Source organism: Gigantopelta aegis, chromosome 4, assembly GCF_016097555.1.
Source record: "Gigantopelta aegis isolate Gae_Host chromosome 4, Gae_host_genome, whole genome shotgun sequence".
Classification (NCBI taxonomy): Eukaryota; Metazoa; Mollusca; class Gastropoda; order Neomphalida; family Peltospiridae; genus Gigantopelta; species Gigantopelta aegis.
The window spans coordinates 20,100,196-20,117,660 of NC_054702.1; the positions used below are offsets into that span (position 1 = coordinate 20,100,196).

The 17,465-nt window shown below is 38.0% G+C and overlaps 1 protein-coding gene across 1 annotated transcript in view; it reads right to left on the reverse strand.

Moving 5' to 3' along the window:
* Nucleotides 1–17,465, reverse strand: part of LOC121369657 (midasin-like) — a 171,032-nt gene that overhangs the window by 70,040 nt on the left and 83,527 nt on the right. Inside the window, exons 51-61 of the mRNA XM_041494702.1 lie at nt 17,310–17,464; nt 16,419–16,723; nt 13,881–14,302; nt 13,253–13,455; nt 12,562–12,961; nt 11,224–11,409; nt 9,492–9,809; nt 8,024–8,217; nt 6,926–7,184; nt 6,043–6,322; nt 4,770–4,879 (exon numbers count right to left, since the gene is read on the reverse strand). Of these exons, the coding sequence (XP_041350636.1) occupies nt 4,770–4,879; nt 6,043–6,322; nt 6,926–7,184; nt 8,024–8,217; nt 9,492–9,809; nt 11,224–11,409; nt 12,562–12,961; nt 13,253–13,455; nt 13,881–14,302; nt 16,419–16,723; nt 17,310–17,464 (2,832 nt within the window). The remainder of the gene's footprint in view (nt 1–4,769; nt 4,880–6,042; nt 6,323–6,925; nt 7,185–8,023; nt 8,218–9,491; nt 9,810–11,223; nt 11,410–12,561; nt 12,962–13,252; nt 13,456–13,880; nt 14,303–16,418; nt 16,724–17,309; nt 17,465) is intronic.

Below are 17,465 nucleotides of genomic sequence, written 5' to 3' on the forward strand. Positions count from 1 at the left end.
ACCTAGATAAAAATATAAAAAGTTTTAGTTTTTTTTAACGATACCACTCCAGAAAACATTGATTAATTCATCATTGGCTATTGGATGTCAAACATTTGGTAATTATGACTCATAGTCATCAGAGGAAACCTGGCACATTTTTCCAGTAGCAGCAAGGGATCTTTTATATGCACTTCCCCACAGACACGAAAGCACATACCAAAGCCTTTGTCCAGTTGTAGTGCACTGGTTGGAAGATAAGAATTGGTACCAGCCAGCCATTAACCCTGGAGTGACTTGACAACTTTGGCACCAAGTCTGGTATGTCAATGAGTGGATCACTCACTAAGAAGTGTGGATCTCCTGAGTATACCACTATAATGAGGGAAGAAAGGAAGGAAGGAAAGAAATGGTTTATTTAATGACGCACTCAACACATTTTATTTATGGTTATATGGCGTCAGACATATGGTTAAGGACCACACAGATTTTGAGAGGAAACCCGCTGTCGACACTACATGGGCTACTCTTTCCGATTAGCAGCAAGGGATCTTTTATTTGCACTTCCCACATGCAGGATAGCACAAACCATGGCCTTTGTTGAACCAGTTATGGATCACTGGTTGGTGCAAGTGGTTTACACCTACCCATTGAGCCTTGCGGAGCACTCACTCAGGGTTTGGAGTCGGTATCTGGATTAAAAATCCCATGCCTCAACTGGGATCCAAACCCAGTACCTACCAACCTGTAGACTGATGACATAACCACGACTCCACCGAGGCCAGTAAACATCCATAAGAGAGGAAACCTGCTACATGTTTCCATTAGTATCAAGGGATCATTTATATGCACCATCCCACAGACAGGATAGCACATACCATGGGATATACCAGTCATTGAACATTGGCTGGAATGAGAAATAACCCAATGGATCCACTGACGGGGATCGATCCTAGACTGTCTGCACATCAGGCATGCACTTTACCACTGGTCTACGTATTGCCCCTAATATTTAATTAAAAATGTTTATTTAATTAATTTCTAATTCTTTTCACATGCACTGTGATGAACAGCCACAGGTGCAACCATAAACCAAGTTTCATTGACTTAGAACTTATAGTTTGTGAGAAACTGATCTAAATGCGAAACTTTGATGTTAAACTTTAATGCAAAAGTTTAATTAAATTTTAAAAATTAATTAATATTTAATAATTTTTACATGTACATGCACTGTGATGAACACACATACATGTAGGTGCAACTATAAACCAAGTTTCATTGACCTCAGAACTATAGTTTATGAGAAACTGATTTAAAAATGAGAATACAGGCCTTGACCTTAACATTTTTAGTGGAAGCCCCCGGGCTACCAGGTTATGAAATCTGGTAGCCCTGAGTGAAAATTAGTATCCCCATACTTTTTATGAACATTTTTTAAAAGACAGAAAAAAGCAAAATTGTTTATTTTTATTAAAACATGTTGTTTTGGGTGTTTAAGCATCTTGTTAATTGCGTAGTAACTGGATGTGCCAAAAAATCTAATATCCCAGAGGACTACCATGTTTAGACATCTAGTAGCCCAAGTAAGAAATTGGTAGCCAAAACAGCCCGGGCTACCATTAAAGTCGAGCCCTGGAATATAACATTAAACTTTAACATAAAGTTAAAACTAATACCTATACTCTATCTCGTCTTTTACTTTGTAAGAGCGCGACAAATTCCCTCCCACATGTAAACAATTCTGGAACAAGCATTAGTTTCATTCGATTGATTATAAATATTGATGTACAGAATATTTCCCACTTTAACAGTAATATGAGATTCACTTGATTGACTGTAGCGTAACGATATATTTAATATTTTAATGGCAATACGCAGCACTTGTTCCTGGTTGCCAGGAAATTGTACACATGTGTTTACTGATTTTATTAACATGAACACAGCTTTCTTTGTTTTCATTGCTGCATCGGGTCTGAGTAAATAGATTTTCCTAATGAAACTCTTTATCTTTCAAAGACAGCTCAATCAACAAATTAAATAGAGATCAATAATCATAAATGGAAATATCATATAGACATTCCCAAATGGGTTTCGTTTAAAAAGGTAAATATTTTTGTATCAATCAATACATTGTGTTATTCACATGCGTGAAGTCTGTCTATCACCAGGAAACATACATGAACAGTGTACAGTGTGTTTGGTGTGTGTGTGTGTGTTTGTTTTGTGCGTGTCTGTGTGTGTGTGTGTGTGTGTGTCTGTGTGTGTCTATGTGTGTGTTCATACATGTCTGTGCGTGTCTGTGTATGTGTGTTCGTACATGTCTGTATGTGTGTCTGTGTATGTATGTATGTATGTATGTCTGTCTGTCTGTCTGTCTGTCTGTCTGTCTGTCTCTGTGTGTGTGTGTGTGTGTGTGTGTGTGTGTGTGTGTGTGTCTCTGTGCCTGTACACGTATGTGTGTGATTGTATATGTGTGTAATTGTATATGTGTGCGCATGTGTTTGTACATGTATGTGAGAATGTTTGTGTGTCCATGTATGTGGTTATGTGTATTTATATCTATGTGTCATATGAAACCAGATATTGTATTAAATCTCTTTGCTATTACTGTAACTAGTTCACAGGTTTGTTTTTAATGAAAAATTTCCCCTTAACTCCTACAAAGGTTGCAATAAAGACTGTATTGCAGTGCATTGTATTGGACCCTTTCAAACTGGCATCTGTGTATTCAGGATTTCCGAGTAAACCAGCACGAATCCGGTTCAGAGACAACAGCTTGAGTGAAATAGGTCTATTTTGCACCATATACATGTATACCAGTTCATTTTGTCATATCCCCTTGAAGCCGGGTATATTGATCAAAGTTAAAAGTTAAAGTTTGTTTTGTTTAACAACACCACTAGAGCAGATTGATTTATTAATCATCAGCTATTGGATATCAAATATTTGGTAAGTTTGACATATAGTCCTAGAGAGGAAACCTGCTAAATTTTTCTATTAGTAGAAAGAGATATTTTATATAATGCACCATCCCACTGACAGGATAGCACATACCACACCCTTTGATGGTACACTGGCTGGAACGAGAAATAACCCAATGGATCCACTGACAGGGATCAATTCTAGATGAGCGCTTTACCATTCATCAAGGTAACTAGAAAATAACCAGCTAATGATGCCTGATACCACCATTATCCACTAAAGGTACGGATGTCATGAACAATTCCACAATTCCCCTCCGACCTCATAAGTAGTGACGTTTTAGTGATCGATTATAATAAAAAATGAATCAGTTTAGCTTTTCCGATGTGATGTTTGATCACAAAAATCGGTAATTGATATCGATTATGAGGAAAAATTGTTTCTCCAATTTTAATTATGGAATTGATGTAAATATGTTGGTGTTGGTGTTTGTTTTTATGTGTACATAAAAAAGAAGTTATTAAAGGTAAAACGCTATCCTGGTGAACATGACAAATGGTACATGGTCCTTATAGTTCAAATTCTTCTTAGGTTCATATAATTCATTATGATTGTGTAATCAAAAAGTTAATTGGTAGGTGCCAACCGATTATAACTGATGATCGATGATGGAAGAAGGAAGGAAGGATTTTTTTTTTTTAAACGACACACTCAACACATTTTATTTAGTTATATGGCGTTGGACATATGGCTAAGGACCACACAGATAGAGAGAGAGGAAACCCGCTGTCACCACTTCATGGGTTACTCTTTTCGATTAGCAGCAAGGGATCTTTTATCCCATAGACAGGATAGTACATACCACAGCCTTTGTTACACCAGTTGTGGAGCATTGGCTGGAACGAGAAATAGCCCAATGGGGACACCGACAGGAATGATCCTAAACTGACCGCGCATCAAGCAAAGAAGTTTTTTTTTTTTAATGACACCACTAGAGCACATTGATTTATTAATTATCAGCTATTGGATATCAAACATATGGTCATTTTGAGTCATAGAGAGGAACCCCAATATATGTTTCCATTAGTAACAAGGGATCTTTTATATGCACCATCCCACAGACAGGATAAGACATACCATGGCCTTTGATAAACCAGTCGTGGTGCACTGGCTGGGATGAGAAATAGTCCAATGAGCCCACCGACAGGGATCGATCCTAGACCAACCGCGCATCAAGCGAGCGCTTTACCACTGGGCTATGTCCTGCCCCCTCAATGATGGAATTCCAACCGATTCCCAACACCATTCAATAGTCCTGAACCGAAAACCGGCGTCATCAATCAGTTAATCTCTTCAAAATTTCCACCAGGGAAGATGTATTGTTTATAAAAAGTTAAGTTTGTTTTGTTTAACGAAACCACCAGAGCATACTGATTTATTAATCATCGGCTATTGGAAATCAATCATTTGGTCATTTTGACATATAGTCTTAGAGAGGAAACCTGCTACATTTTTCCATTAGTAGCAAGGGATCTCTTATATGCACAATCCCACAGACAGGATAGCACATACCATAGCCTTTGATATACCAGTCATGGAGCATTGGCTGGAATGAGAAATAGCCCAATGTGTCCACCAATAGGGTATTATTTATAGCACACATGATTGCTTATGATGGATTTCTATAATTCTTTAGATAATATAACTAATGATGTATAGGAATACAGTAGATAGAAAACATCTGGAAATATGAGAAACACACAAAAGAAAAATACTTGTTTTAAATTAGTAAAAATACTTTCCCATACACATTAAAAGTTGATTTTAAAAGCTGAGATCATAGCCAAGTTTCTCTAAACAGTAAATACCTTTGAAGAATCTATGTCGGCTTCTATTTCCAAACTCTGGTGAACGGTTGACTGCACAGAACCACTAATCAAAAGATGTCCACCAAGCAAGTGACTGTCTATGCTGGAGTCTAAAATAACCACAAGTTTAATATTAGATTTGTAGAATAGTGAATGAAAAATCTATATCTCATTAAAACAATTTAACTACAGTTGTGGAAAAACGAAGCTGTAATGATACTCCCCTAATCTGCCTATAGGGTGTATACTACCAAATCAAATCCCATATACGACAATAGTAACATATATTGCTAAAACTTCTACCTGCAGCATATCAATCGACATAAACACCACAGATATAAATACTAACACCCCTCACCCTTAACAGAAAAAAATTGGGGGTCAAGCTGCTCATTTCTGAGATAACGGGTAGTGTCTATGACTACTCTAGTTCCGCACAAAATTCAAGTACTTTTTTTACAGGTACCAACAGGAAGTTATTTGGTTTAGTACTACCCATAGGGAAGTACCTGTAACTGATGTTTCTAAAATAATTTTTTGTGTTTAACTATTTTGACTTTTGTGACCTAGTTGCGTAACAAATGCAATATTTAATTTAATAATAAATAAATCACTTTAGCTTTAGCTAATTTACTGTATCTCCATGCAAAACAATTCCAATATAATTTTCAACCCAAAAACAAAGATAAATTATTGACTGGCAAACTAGTAAAATAGTACATCGGTATTCTGAGCATTCGAAGAAGACTAAGAATTACATCAGTTAAACAAGCCAATTTTTGTTTTAAGGATTGGTCTTAAAATAACTACTGAAGCCCATTTCACACTAGCACTGTGACTATACATCAAACGCTAAAACATCACTCCAATGAATCAACATTATATAAATCATTGTTACTTGGATTGCTTTCAAAGTGTATATGCACCCAGAAGTCCCCATTTGAGATGTTATATTAATGTTATTTTTTTTATTCATAAAATAAATCATATCCACATCATTAAATTTTTCTTTCTTCTGATGCACTGAGGTTGTGTTGCCATCATGAACACTTTTAACTGTTGAAACTCTACCACAGTGCTGCCGGCATACTGCATTAGTGTGACAGCGCCTTAACTCTTGACATTACACATACCTAAACATCCATGGGACAACTTGCCAAGAGTTGCTGCCACACTGTAGCTCATCTCTGACATCACACATACCTAAACATCCATGGGACAACTTGCCAAGAGTTGCCGCCACACCGTAGCTCATCTCTGACATTACACATACCTAAACATCCATGGGACAACTTGCCAAGAGTTGCCGCCACACTGTAGCTCATCAGAGCTGGATTGACATGTCCTCTGCTCAAGCACTGCGACGGTTTCACCTTTGCGATCCAGTCTGTGGAGGTCATTTGCGTGAACACCTGGTGGTGAGTTTTGTGTATTTCCCTCATCTCCACTAGTGTTATGACTTCAGGCAGTTCGACACTGAGACTGTCGCCCTCTGTTGGTAACTCTGTGTTAGAGTCTTCAAGACCTTTTGGACCAGCTACATCAGAGAAGTCCTGTACAATTAGACGAAAAGGGTTTTTTGGTATTTAAAAAAATAAAACTTTTGGGAACTACATAGTTAAAAAACAAAGAAGAAGGAACATTTTTACAAGTGTACAAGCAGTATATTTTTTTGCTAACTATTCCCCACTCTTGAAAGCATACATTAAAAAAATCTAGATGATGAAAAGGATATTTTTATCCAGATATTTTTTTCAAAACATACATCAAGATTAACCCCATTGAAAAAACACTTACCTTTTTCAAATATTTAAAAAAGACACTGGAGAAAACTTGAGATGTTTTCTCTTTTATGGATACATTACCTGTCATCAAACAAGTGCACTCCCCCCTATGGCTAGTAGTCTAGTCCGAACATCCCAACAGCCAATGGGATGGCCTAAATTCTTCTACTGTATGCTCCCTCTAGTTCCGGTCACGTGACTGTAACTTTTTCTTTTTTCCTTCGCTGTTTAGTTCAGACGTCTTTTTATTTTTTAATAATAACCGTAGTGGGGGGGGGGGGGGGGGGGGGGGGGGAGAGAGAGTGCACTTGTTTGAGGACAGATAATCTTGAAAAGAAAACACCTTTTTAAATGTTGAAAGGAGACACTAACCTTTTCAAATGTTGGAAAACTTGATTTGAATTCGTCATCCTGGATTTCTTGCTCACTTCTCTCATCCCCGTGAACCTGGTCTTTGTATCGGTAGAGTGACTCATCCTCAATCTCCTTTTGACGTTTCCTTTCTTCCTGCTCGGACCAGATTGATACGAATAGATCAAAGACGCGGGACAGAGCAAAGGTCACTTCAAAGGTCAGCTCACGTGACAGAATGCTGTGGTTTTTGATGAGGAGTAAGGCTACTATGAACAATCTGAAAAACAGATATAAACCATCTTATACCATATCTTTAAAAATACCAGCCGTGGACCAGTGGTTGGGATGGGAACAACAGCCCTTGTGTTTTAAAGTGGCCTTTTGCCCATGTGCTTGACTACCCTTGCAAAGAGCCAACCCAAGCTGGCTACAATCCACACGCCTAGCCCAAAACGCTGGTGAAAAATCGATTTTCAAACATTTTGGGCTAAGCAGATGGTTTGTAGCCAACCTGGGTGGCATTTTATACAGGTAGTGGCAGACATAGGCAAAAGCCCACCTTAAATAAAAAGACCTAGAAAACCCCAAATCGAAAGAGAATGATCGATCCTACAACCAATCGCTGCACTGGATGGCATGGAAAAACTTACAATCACTGAGAGCAATCGGTCTTTCAACCCATCGCACCTCAGACGAGTGTTCTAATACTGACCTGCATCCCATTCTGGGCCCAGCTTGGGATTTTCAGGTCGTACGCAGACTTTTTCGGCGATGGAATAAAACGCATACACATACACATACACACATACACGCATTTACATCATATATTTTAATTTAAAAAAAGAAAAGAAATCTCAGGTGGTACGCAGCTGCATACATACGTATATGGAAGCTAGGACCCTGGCCATTCCTACCACTGATAATGATAATGACATCAACCCCTGCAATTGCCCACAGCAATTGGCAATGATATCGAGACTGCCATGCAGTTTTTAATTATCAACAGTTCTTTTTCTGCTTTGGAATATATTATATTTTATTGGCATGTTTTTTTGTCAAAGACATTTTGTTTATTTCGGGGGTTGGACACCCATGTCTAAAGAAACAATAACCTACTTAGAGAGAATCTGTTTTTCTCCACTGATAGCATATTCTGTAAGATGTGTTGTGGTCAGTTTCTTCATCATCTGTAGCGTGGGTTCGGAGGTCAAGTCATTGGCTAGCTGGAGGATGCTGGGAACAGTCTGGCAGATCACGGGAAACTTTGTAAGCTTTGTAATCAAGTGCTCTGGTGAATGGCCAAAGTTCAGCTGAAAAACAAAAAACAAATGTGTAACGTCAAGGTTAAAATTACATTAGTTACTTTAAATCGACTGAATCATAAACTTTACCCCAGATGTCTTTTTTTCTAGCAGTGATTATCTTTTTCAATACAATAATAAAAAACAAATAACAAAAATTAAATAAATGAATGTAAGCTGAATATTTTATTCCTTCTAACATTACTTTTTCATTATTTTCCAATTATTATTTTTTAAAACCATATCATGAAATAATTTTTTTTTTTTATAATGTCAGAACTGTGAGTCAAAATCATACAAATTATCCCAAAATTGTAGATTTAAAATGTTGGCAGCTCATTTCATTGGTTGACATTGTGGAATCTACACCAATCACGTTTTACAATAAAATTAGCTGATTTCATTATAGAACACTGTTTTTAGAAGTGCCTAATATAACCTACTTTGAATAAGTCACCTCCCACTTTGACTGAGCAACCTCCCACTTTGACTGAGCAACCTCCCACTTTGACTGAGCAACCTCCCACTTTGACTGAGTAACCTCCCACTGACTGAGCAACCTCCGACTTTGACTGAGCAACCTCCCACTGACTGAGCAACCTCCCACTTGGACTGAGCAACCTCCCACTTTGGACTGAGCAACCTCCCACTTTGGACTGAGCAACCTCCCACTTTGAACTGAGCAACCTCCCACTTTGAACTGAGCAACCTCCCACTTTGACTGAGCAACCTCCCACTTTGACTGAGCAACCTCCCACTGATTGAGCAACCTCCCACTTTGACTGAGCAACCTCCCACTTTGACTGAGCAACCACCGACTTTGACTGAGCAACCTCCCACTTTGACTGAACAACCTCCCACTGACTGAGCAACCTCCCACTGACTGAGCAACCTCCCACTTTGACTGAGCAACCTCCCACTTTGACTGAGCAACCTCCCACTTTGACCGAGCAGCCACCTGCATAAGGTTTTTTTAGTTTTTTTAATGACACCACTAGAGAACGTTGATTGATTAATCATTGGCTATTGAATGTCAAACATTTGGTATGTTTTACATAGTTTTAGAAAGGAAACTTGCTACATTTTTTTCATCAGTAGCTAGGTACCTTTTATATACACAGACAGGATGGCATGTACGGCCTTTGATATGACAATCGTGGTGCACTGGCTGATACGAGAAATAGCCCATGGATGGAAATTGATTCAACACTGACTGCACATCAGTGCTTTACCACTCAGCTACGTCCCACTCCTCCTTCCACATAATGACCACACTAAAATACCTGATGTGTTTTCAAGGCACTGTCCACATTCTGAGCAATGACTCTCATCCCGAGCGAGATCTGGTACACCGCCACCACGAAGGGCTCCAGTATATCCACGTAACACGGGTACACGTCTTCCAGTCTCTCCAGGAACTTGTGCTGGGTTCTCTGCCACACTCTCTCTTCTTGCACAGCATTGGCTGTTTCCACGGGGTCACACCGCATCTCATGCAGCATTCGATTGGTCAAAATCAGTTTGCTTAATAACCCAGTGACACTCTGGACAGAGCCTACTGTTTGCAGATAGTTGCCAACATCTTGAGTTAATCTGCAGTACTGAAAACAATAAAAATAAAACATTAACTATCTACAGACCAAGTGGTTGAAATTAAACTTGTAATAACTGGGTTTATAGCACAGAACCAGATGCAATCCAGAGTGGAAGAAAAACTTTATTTTATTTAATAACACCACTAGAGGACAATGATTTATTAATCATCGGAAACAGGATGCTGACCATTTAATCATTCTGACATACAGTCTTAGAGGAAATTCGCTAATACATTCATTAGTAGCAAGGGATCTTTTATATCCACTTTCCCACATACAGGATAGCACATACAGCAGTCTTTGATATATCAGCCATTGGGGACTGGCTTGGATAGGGAAAACCGAGGGAGTTCGAAGGAAGGAAATGTTTTATTTAACGACGCACTCAACACATTTTATTTACGATTATATGGTGTCAGACATATGGTTTAGGACCACAAAGATATTGAGAGAGGAAACCTGCTGTCGCCACTTCATGGGCTACTCTTTTCGATTAGTAGCAAGGGATCTTTAATATGCACCATCCCACAGATATGATAGCACATACCACAGCCTTTGATATACCAGTTGTGGTGCACTGGCTAGAATGAGAAACAGCCCAATGGGTCCACCGACGGGGACTGATCCTAGACCGACCACGTATCAGGCGAACACTTTACCACTGGGGTACGTCCCGGCCCACCCGAGGGAGTTCGATCCTACCATCTAAACACCTCAGTCTCACATTCTAACTGACAGCTGGATCCAACACATGGCTGTGAGAGAGGAAACCTGCTGCTGTCACACAGACTACTCCTTTTCTTTCATTCCGAATATTACAAGTTGACAGGTGGGCTTCGGTGGTTTTTTGAGTATTGAGCGTCTCTGTGTCTTATATGAGTACATGTACTAGACGTAACCTGTGTTTAGCATGGTAAAGTTTAGATGGGGGTGAGGTGGTCTTACACTGGGACTTCCTCCATACTATCATCTTTGTAAATGATTCTAGCAAAGTGTGGCATCGGGTTGTACAAACAACGAAAATCACCAAATATTGAGATATGAATCGTAGTTCATTTTTAAAAAACAATTCTAGTCCAAAAATCACTGTTATCGGAAATCAGAAAACCACTGTTATCAGAAATAATGGACATAAATACTGCACAGCTGGCCACAAATGCCCATAAGTAAATGGGACTTTTAAAAAGATTTTTTGCCTGATTTTAATCAATATTAACCTATCTAAAATATCATAAAAATTAGAAAAACGCACGAAAATAATACTTACTGATTCAAATATGAACTATATTTTATGTATTTATAACACATTTAAGTGAATATATGTGAGTAAAAATTATAAACTTGTACCCACTCAACATGGTTTTTGTCAAAAATTAATCCAGTAGTCTAAAGGTTAAGTATTAGATATTTATTTACATACCTGAGACAAGTCAGGTCTGTAGACTTTCTCTTTCTGCAACCTTTCCTTGTGCACAGTTAACTGATCTCTTCGGGCCAGCAGGTAGCGAACGCGCGGGTGAGAACATCCAATCTCAAACAGAGACTCGCCTGTCATCATTCTCTGATGAAGATCTCTAACAGCGAGTTCACACTCAATTTCTAAAAGCTGAAAATAATAAAAGACAAAATATTTTTCTTTTAAAAAGGTAATTACATTTTTTACGTGATAAAGATGATCAAAACCCACCAAAACAATGACTAGTTAAACAGGGATGGGATGCCAATTTAAAAATAAAAGCTCTTCACTCTTGTCTCCCTTTACCATTCCCTTTAAATCTTTCCTCTACCTCTATCTTCACTGTTAACCCCACATATTAGTGAACTCCGTGTTTTGATGTATTCATGCTTATTATTATTATTATATTGATTCTCATTACACAATATTATATATATATAATGTTCATATGTACTTATAACATGGATGTAAGGTAGCGGAATCAGGGCCCCCAACCCTGACACTACCATACTTGTGTCTGGGGTCAATAAACTTCTTTTTAAAAAAAAGCAAAAAAAAAAGAAGCTCTATGACCCTCAAAACTCAATATAATTATTATAAGAATTGTTTTTTTTTAGAATTTCAAATCAACTGCAATTTTTGTCAAAAATTATTTTATGCCAAGAAAAAAGAAGACAGACACCCAAGTAAACTAAGATAAAAGCTCCTAAAACTGAATATGTGTGATTCTAAATGGTTATTAAAATGAAAGGAAAGAAATATTTGTTGAATTGACATCTCAAAAGGAAATATATGACAGACTTTCCTGCTAAGTTTCTATTTTGACCTAGGATTCATAAGGAAGCCACTATTTCCACCTACTGACAGTACATAACAATCTCAATATTCTCAAGTATATTTAGATTATTGCATGAGAGTGCCATACAGAATTTATGGAACGAGTTTGGAATGAGTTTGGGAATTATTTTATTCCCCGAGCTTAAATTTTTATTTTAATCAGACTTTTTTTTTAAATCTCAATTATGATTATTTTAACACTTGGTCGACAGTGTGATCCTACACAACTGCATTATCAGATCTTTACAAAGTACTATTCCATGGACCAGATCACACATACCACTGCCTTTGATATACCAATTATAGAGCACTAAAATTAAAATCCAAACCCTAACACCTCCAACAAATGTTCTACCACTAAGCTACATCATGGCCTAATCCCCATCCTAACAACTGCAACAGATTCAACAATGTGCTGATGTGTTATTATACAAACATTCCTTTCCTTCATTATTATCTATTCACCTCATCAGTTACATGTCTCAGTTTAATCATCTTCTTCTCCACTGGATCCACTGGCCCCACTGGAGACAACAGCAGGGCATGGGCAAGCCCCACATATACCAAGGCATGTCCCACATCCACAACAGAGACATTGTCTCTCAGCCCCACGATATCCTCCATCACCTCAAAACACCTCGCCAACACGGCTACTACAGCCTCACTCAGGCTGGCCGATGCTGCCTGTACAGCGATGCTGTGGGCTTCCATCAAAGTCTCTTTGCTGAGGATGTGTGAGTCAAACTGTGATTTGAGTCTGTTAATAATAGTCGTCCATTGAGTCTTTGTCTCAACATGGAGAAGACAAGTGAGAGAGTCCAGTAGATGGATGAAACTGCTCACAAGATATTCCTGTTGGAGGTTTCTGAAACAAGAACTCTATGCAATTAATCTGTCACCTATTCTAAACTGATGCAATGCTCGGAAATCATTTTGTGAAATGGGAAGCTGCTGCCACCACTCCATTAGCTACTCATTTCGATTAGCAGCAAGGGATCGTTTACAAAGACCATCCCACACACAGGATAGTATATGGCCCAAGATAGATTATAATTATGCATAAGGCAAGTGCTATAACAGTAAGCTATGTCCTAATGGTCTTAAGATGCCATTTTTATTACTCTCTTTAGAATTATCTCTATTTATACAACTGTACCTGATGCTATACTCTGATGCAGCCAGGGTTGAAGCATGTGTCCACAGGTGAGAAGAAACCAGTGAGAGTTTATTGAGCTGACGCTGGAAGTCGGCGAGGGGAACACGAAGAGGCAGTATGTCCGTCTGCTTCTCGTTCTGGTCATGTGACAGCAGGAAGAACATCATGTGACTAACTGGAGCCAGCAGCAGCATCTCTGGACCCTGCAACAGAAGAAAGGAAGGTTGCTTTACTGATGTTGAATTTATGAAAGGTGATCATTGTGTGTTTATTTTGGTGTGTATAAGTTTATTAAATTATTGGTCTTTTAACTTTTTTATTTCTTAATTTTTTTAACCAACAATATTATAGTAAATAGACAACAATATGTAATTATAGCTTAATTTAACATCAGCTCTATTTAAAAAAGTATACCAAAAGTCTCAATGTTGCCCTCTCTATATTAGTGATGCGATACCCATTTTAAAATAAGTGTAGAAATAATCTTTAAGAAGCTGAAAGTTTTATACCATACTATAATAAAGGTAATTTTCAGCATTTCAGATGCAGTCTAGAGTACTTTGTGTACAAAAAGCAGAAAAAATCACGTCTATCCTACACAAAAGCCCCACAAAAACAGAAACCTCACTCTAATTTTGTTTGCTACTGGTGCTTCCTCCTCCAGGTCTGAATACCACGTGAGCCAACGATCGGTGTTTCTGGTCGCGGCACACGACCAAAGTCTTTTCATGACCTTCCTTACCACCGACACCTGTTTCAGCTGGTCAGCTTTAGAAACGATAAACTGACACGCTATTTCAGGGGTGAACTGTTTACTGAAATCAGTTATGTGTGAAGCAGACACCGGACAATCCTTCCAAATGCTTGGCAACATAGAAAGTTCTGCAAGGATGCAGATGTGCTCAAAGACAGGCCAAAGGTCAACATGGATGAATGGAGAATTGGGTTCCAAGTCGACACTGATTTCAGGGGTAAGTGTCTGAGAGTCTGGTTCAATACTGTCGTCATATTTTTTCAGAATCCCAGCTGATTTTAACTTTTCACTTGTATCTAAGAGCAAAACAAACTTTTATTAGAACATAATTACGATGAATTATCAGAGGTGGGAATTGGTGAACTGTGAAAAAGAGGAAATCTAGAGGGGTCCTGGAAATTTTTTAAATCCTAGGTTAAAATCTGTGCCATCTGACACATTTTGGAGGAAAGGACAATTAAAATGGGAGGAAAAGCAATGTTACATGAGAGGAAAACAGCTGATCCGAGGAGAATTCCCTGCCCTGATTATAGTCTACTTCAGGGTTTTGAAGACTAATTATTTAAAAATTATTATATTTTAACTAAAAGTTTCATATATACATATAGAACCTGGATTAGATCAGATTGATCCAATTCATTTTAACAGGACTAAGATTAGATTGATCCAATTCATTTTAACAGTACTAAGATTAGATTAATCCATTTCATTTTAACAGAACTAAGATTAGATTAATCCAATTCCTTTTAACAGGACCAAGATTAGATTAATCCAATTCATTTTAACAGTACTAAGATTAGATTAATCTAATTCCTTTTAACAGGACCAAGATTAGATTAATCTAATTCCTTTTAACAGGACCAAGATTAGATTAATCTAATTCACTGTAACTTGATTTTCATACTTATATCTTGGGATGTACATATTATTGGTATACCAATATAGTATGATTCGAAGTGTAAATAATATATATTGAGATATCTACATCCTACCTGTACCGATACACTCGGTAATTCCCATATATTATGTTCATTGTTGATCGGAAACCCTGATCTCGATTCAATACGACCACAATCATTGCTCAGTTACCAGAGGCTCATTCTGTTTAGTATATTTGCTATGAAGAGGATTAATACAACTTGTAAAATGGGCATACATAAACCACCCGTAATTCTTTGAGGGTCCCCTATTTTGGACATATCCACCAGGGAATCTGGGAGGATGTGCCCAAGACAGTTGTGCTTGAACCTTCAGTGAATGTAAGTATGAGTCAAATGGTTGACTGACTTTAAGGGTGAAGAACTGGTAGTTGTTTAGAAGGAAATATATGACATAGATGTTTCTGTTAAGTTTCTATTTTCATCCAGGATTTTTTTTTGACAGCGGGACGTAGCCCAGTGGTAAAGCGCTTGCTCGATGCCTGATCGATCCCCATCAGTGGGCCAATTGGGCTATTTATTGTTCCAGCCAGTGCACCACAACTGGTATATCAAAGGTTGTGGTATGTACTACCCTGTCTGTGGGATTGTGCATATAAAAGATCCCTTGCTGCAAATCGAAAAGAGTAGCTCATGAAGTGGCGACAGCGGGTTTCCTCTCTCAGTATCTGTTTGGTCCTTAGCCATATGTTTGACCCTATATAACCATAAATAAAATGTGTTGAGTACGTCATTAAAAACATTTCTTTCTTTCATCCAGGATTCCTAAGAAATCCTCTGTTTACACCTATTGACAGCACATCACAATTCCATTATTTTCAAGTTTACAATGATTATAATAGGAAGACATTAATTTGTAGTTATTTTTGACAAATAAATGTAGAAATAGCAAAATATAACATCTTCAGGGCAAATTTTATGACGAAATAACAAATGAAGTAGGTATCAGCTTTTAGCAAGAAAGGCAAGTGATGGCTTACAGTCCCATCCATACTCGCCTAAAACATTTTAGGAAAGCTGCAAATTGTTAGCCTTGCAGTACAAATTTTAATGAATTTTATTTAAAACTTGATGTGACCAGTTGCCTAGCACCACTTCAGGATTGATCTTTAGCTCTCCTTGATTTTGCTCTTGGTGAAGACTAAAGGTGATTTTTAGGAGTGTCATTTTTTTGTTATTGATTAGTAAAAATGTAATAACAATAATACAGGCCAAATACTGCTATTCAGCTTTTGAAGAAAAAAAAAATCCTGTCTTAATAATAATTGTTATAAGTGCGACAGCCAGAACTGTTAGTTAATAGTTTTATCTCTTGTATATTATCAATTTATTGTCAGTAAAGTAAGTTTAAGTAAATTTAAGTTTAAGTTTAAATTTACGTTTAAGTTTTCGTTTTGTTTCATTATCTTATGTTATGTTCCATTACGTTATGTTTATACACTATTAAAACCTCACAGTGACAAAACCAACCAACCTTTGACATTTTCCTTCAACAATTCATCTGCTTCCACCAGCACCATCACATCTCTCCTCAACTCAGACTTGAGCGTCGCGACTCGGACTTTCTCCCTGACCGTGAGAAGAGGCGAGTCATCATACACATTCAAGGCCTGCACCAGTTCCTGAACTGACTGGGAGAGCTCGAACTCGGACTCGCTGAGGAAAGCTGGAGGGTGACCCCAGGCTGCCCAGAACTTCTCAAAACATTTTGCTGCCATGTTATCCTGTCCTAGAAGGTTCTGAAGCTGAACTACTACAGAGTGGAGTTTTGTGGACACACTGAAAAGATAAGAAACAACACCAATGTTGTGGATAATTATTACAGCCCATTTTATAGCATTCTCCATCCCCTTCTAGGTACAAACTCTGGCTGTGTTAAGAGTTTGTACATACCACAAACCATAATTGGATGTAAGCAAGTTAAACCAATTCTAACCTATATCAGCATATTTTCAACTTCAACTATTTGGTGTCTATATAATGCTCTAGCTCACATGATAAAGAGTTCGCCTGAGGTGGTTGGGTCAGATGATCAATCCCCTTCACTGGATAAATTCTCTGACTGTTTTTTCTTCCTGTCCCCACCAGTACCTCACAACTAGTATATCATAGACCTTAGTATGTGCTATCCTGCCTGTGGGAAAGCGCATATAAAGTATTCATCAAATTTGAATCATCGACTATTAATGTCAACATTTGATAATGCTGAAATAAATATAGTTAATAGAGAAAACCTGCTATATTTTGCTATTAGGTTGACTTATTGGTTATGTCATGTACTGTACAGTGTAGTAAATCAGAGTATTATCAAGCTGCTATGTGTAGTAGTATTAATAACACAAGGAATGGGGGTGTGGTACCATACCATGAACTGTTTTGTCTAAGGAACTGTTGAAGGAACTTCTTCTCAAACCAGTTCCAGTGAAGTGTGATCTGAGACAGGAAGACCATCTTGGGGATCTCACGCCACAGTTTAGTAACGTGAAGCATTCTTGGCAACCAGTGCACAGCATCCCAGATC